General features: G+C 52.9%; 1 protein-coding gene across 4 annotated transcripts in view; it reads left to right on the forward strand.

Moving 5' to 3' along the window:
• The first annotated feature begins 341 nt into the window (after positions 1 to 341).
• LOC115273291 (docosahexaenoic acid omega-hydroxylase CYP4F3-like) overlaps positions 342 to 3,989 on the forward strand; it is a 29,616-nt gene continuing 25,968 nt past the window's right edge. For 3 of the 4 annotated variants that reach the window (XR_003900776.1, XM_029916294.1, XM_029916292.1), the window contains exons 1-2: positions 342 to 593; positions 3,212 to 3,413. Coding sequence is in view for 3 of the 4 variants with exons in the window: in XM_029916294.1 (XP_029772154.1) it covers positions 409 to 593; positions 3,212 to 3,413 (387 nt within the window). In the remaining variant the exon portion in view is untranslated. Of the gene's footprint in view, positions 594 to 2,812; positions 2,862 to 3,211; positions 3,414 to 3,989 lie in introns of those variants that run through there. The other variant, XM_029916293.1, reaches the window with a different exon arrangement.

Below are 3,989 nucleotides of genomic sequence, written 5' to 3' on the forward strand. Positions count from 1 at the left end.
TTGCTTCACCTGAGTCTCTGGTTCCTCTTCTGTAAAATTGGGCACATGAGTATGATGTTGAGGGGCTGTTGGGTAACTGGAAAACAACAGCAGCAGCAAGAACAGTGACTGGCATTTATTAAGTCAGCCTTTCCTCTGTCTTGTATGTCTTACATGCATTGTCTTTAAAATTATTCCCGCTCTCCTAGGAGGTGGCCTTAATGACATGCCCATCTTCAGATGGGCAGGAGCATGGCTTAGTGGGTCAGGGCACCAAGTAGGAAGTGGGGGCCACCTGATGCACAGACTGGCTCCACCAGTTGTGTGTTTTTGGACAGGTCACTCTCATAGCTTTCAGCCGCAGTTTCCTCATCTGTAAAATGAGAAGAATCCCATGGTTAATATACCTACAAGCCTTCAAACAGGATCATGGCTCATGTGGGCAATGCCATTCCTGCTGCAGCTGTTGCCTATTCCTGGCACACAGTAGGTCCACAGACAGCTGAACCACTCTGGCCACTGAGGGCTCTTTCTATTGTGTGTCCAAGATTCTGCCTGGATCACTGTACTCTGGCCTTGCCTTCTGACGCTGATATGGATGGACCTGACAGCAGGTGAAGTCTGCCTCCATGGATGGGGAGGAAATCTGGGGGTGGGGTGGGGAGAGGGTGCAACCCACCCCACTGAGGGCTTTAGGACCAGCCACCTGCACCCCCTGACCAGAGGGACAGGGAGTTATGGGGTCTTCCCAACACTCTACCAGTGTCTGGAGGAATCTATCCCCATCCCCTGTTTAGGTGCTTTCCCAGAAGCTCTGTCCTTCAAGCTTCTCCCACCTAAGACCACCCCACAGGCAATTCTGGACAGGATCAAGGGAGCACCCTGAGTAGAAAACTATATCCTTTGGGTAGTGTGCATCCTGGATATGAGCAGACAATCCACGTGGCAATCTGAGGGCCTCAACATATCTCCCTCTGGGTCACTACATTGCCTGAGATTCCACCTTTATAAATGTTCCTGGATTAATAGGGCATTGTCCCTTATTCATGGGGAGAGACCAGCGTGGCAGAGGGGAACGACTTGGGCTTGGGTATATGGTAGACTGGGCTCCCTCTTGCTCTGAAACTTGGGCTAGAGGCTTGCTTTCTCTGAGCCTCAGTTTGCTCTCCTGTCAAATAGGTATCTTCCCTGCTGTGATGTCATCTCCTGGGTCTCTCTCTCTGATTCTAGGGCACTGGCCCAGAAAGTGTGTAGAGAGGTGTTGCATTATTTCATTGGCAGAACATATGAGGCACAGTAGGTTTACTTTATATAGAGAACCTGGCACACAGAAGGAGCACTGTATGTGCAATACCTGGCACTCAGTGGACATGCCTTATGCAGAGCACCGAGATATAGTGGACATTCTTGATGCAGTATGTCGGGCACTCCTTAGGTATGCTTTATACAGATCACCATCCATACAATAGTCAGGGTTTATGCAGAGAATACACCACACAGTAGGGATAATTTATGTAGAGTACCTGACACGTAGTAGGCATGTTTTATGTTAAGTTCTTGGCACAGAGTAGGCATATTTTATGTAAAGCACCTTGCACACAGTAGGTGTGCCTTAAGATGGCATTAGGCACACAGTAGGTATATTTTACATGGAGTACCAATGCACAGTAGGTGTGCTTTATATAGAACCCTGAGCACTTGACAGTCTTGCCTTATGGAGGGTACCCAGCAATGTAAGCATGCAGTAGGTAAACTCCTGGCATATAGTAGACGGGATTTGTGCAGAGTACATGGCACACAGAAAGTGCACACACCGGGTGTACTTTATATAGTGTACCTGGATCACAGTAGGCACACTTCATATAGAGTTTCCAACACACTGTAGGCGCACCCTTTGCAGGACCCAGCACACAGTAGGCACACTTTACATACAGTCTGCAAACAGGAGATCACTGAATGTGGATGCTGGCACACAGCAGCAAGTGTACTAGTCGCCAGCTCTTTCTCTGCACTCTACCTTTTAGGGGGCTCCTGATCCTTTCTACCTCCCTGTCTTACCATCTTCTGTCTCCCTCTCAGGTCTTCATCTGATATTCCATTTCCCAGATGGCAAGACTGAGCCTAGAAAGGGCCTACACACCCTACAGTCACAGGCAGGAGGGGGCAGAACAGGGTCTCCCAGCTCTGTCTGGCCCCTGCCTCTCCTGGTCCCGTGCAGCCTTACCCCCTCCCCGCCAGTGGCCTTTTTCCTTTTCCCACAACACTTTACCCACTGAGTCTGATTCAAGTAACCTCCAGCCAGAAAGTTTTCTTTATTTTTGCCACCAGTAGTCTTGTCTCAGCATAGACCCTGGGTACTTGGATTCAGGACTTGAACTCCTGTCGGGCTGTGCAGCCCAGAGGCCTGAAGTTTCCTGATTCTGCTTTGGGAAATGGTGCACTGCCACCCACCAGCCTCGCATGTGGAGAGGAGTCCAGGAGATGTTTGGGACTAGGATTGGCAGGACCCTGCTCCCATGATACCTGAACTCTCAAGTTCAAGCTTTTACCTGCTGCCCTTTGCTGGCCTTGAAAGGGCAGGGGCATCTGTTAGCTTGGAAGCCCTGAGTCACCTTTGCCCATCCCTCCACTTAGCCCCCACCCCATGTGGGAGTTGCTGAGTTCTGAAGATCCAGTGTCCATACTCTCTGGATAACCCTGACGTCCCCCTCCTCCACCTAGTGTTTGGGCCACTGCCAATTGGGGAGGAGGTAAGCAGGCAGGCAGGGATTGGCTGGTTGAGCCTGGCCACTGCCAGTGTCCTCTAGGTCAGGCACCAGGGGCAAAGACTTCCCAAGAGGAGGGGAGCGGAGGTTGTGTGGATAAGCTGCTGTGGACTGAAGGTACCTGGCTGGGGGTCTTGGCTCCAGGTGGGGAAGAATGCTGCCCAAGGTTAGGTGGGTCCAGAGAGCAGCTGGGAGCAGAATGGCTACCAGTGGGTGGTTGACTGTCTCTCATTCTCTAGGTTTTTCTTTTTCTCCTGCTCACTCACTTGCCTCTTCCTCTGGAATTCTCTAGATCCACCTCCCCTCTCTGAGCCACCTGCTCAGGGCCTAGCCCTCACCATCCCTGCCCCTCTCTGTCCCTGTTCCTCCTATCTATGGGGGGAGGAAGGGCTCTGCTTCTGTGCTGAGCAGTTCTGAGAGCTCTCCTTCTGCCCAGTTCCTCACCTCAGGACACTCTCTGCCCCCAGGATGCCACAGCTGAGTCTGTCCTGGCTGGGACTCTGGCAGACTGCAGTCTCCCAGGGGCTGCTACTGCTGCTGCTGGTGGGGGCCTCCTGGCTCCTGGCCCGCGTCCTGGCCTGGAGCCACAGTTTGTATGAGACCCACTGCCGCCTCCAGTGTTTCCCGCAGCCCCCGAAGCGCAACTGGTTTTGGGGCCACCTGGGTCTGGTGAGTGTGGGTGGCAGGACGGGTCTGGGGCCTGGGGTGGATGCACTTCCCCAGGGGTGGCAATGGGGATATGGTGTGAGGCCAGGTCTGGGACAGCAGAGAAGGAGGAAAACAAGGGACCTCCTCTTTACTCACTCATTCAGCCCAGGCCATTTACAATCTTCATCTTCGCACCCCTAGCCTGTTTGGGATTGATTTCCTGCCTCTCTTCCCCACATTAATGTCCCTCTGAGGGGCTCCCAGAGCAGGCTGCACAGAGCAGGGTCCCCTGGCATTCCCAGTGTCCATGGCTACCCCAGAGACCCTCTCAGGGGTGCTGTCCGGGGTCTGCTCCCTACCTGGCCATTCCCTTGTGTCTGCTCACTTGCCTACAGGAATTAAGTATGACCTCCCCACCCTGACTCACAGGGGTCTAGCTCTCCACCCACCCACATCCTCAGGACAGCTTCCTTTCAGTGTACCCTTCCTTGCTAAGATGTCCCAATGGGCCTCTTGCCCACCCCGAATACAGTTAACCACTCACTTCCCCCTTACAGAAGCTTTCTTTGACTCCCCACCTGCATCCCAGACATGGAC

Source organism: Suricata suricatta, chromosome 12, assembly GCF_006229205.1.
Source record: "Suricata suricatta isolate VVHF042 chromosome 12, meerkat_22Aug2017_6uvM2_HiC, whole genome shotgun sequence".
In the NCBI taxonomy this organism is placed as follows: Eukaryota; Metazoa; Chordata; class Mammalia; order Carnivora; family Herpestidae; genus Suricata; species Suricata suricatta.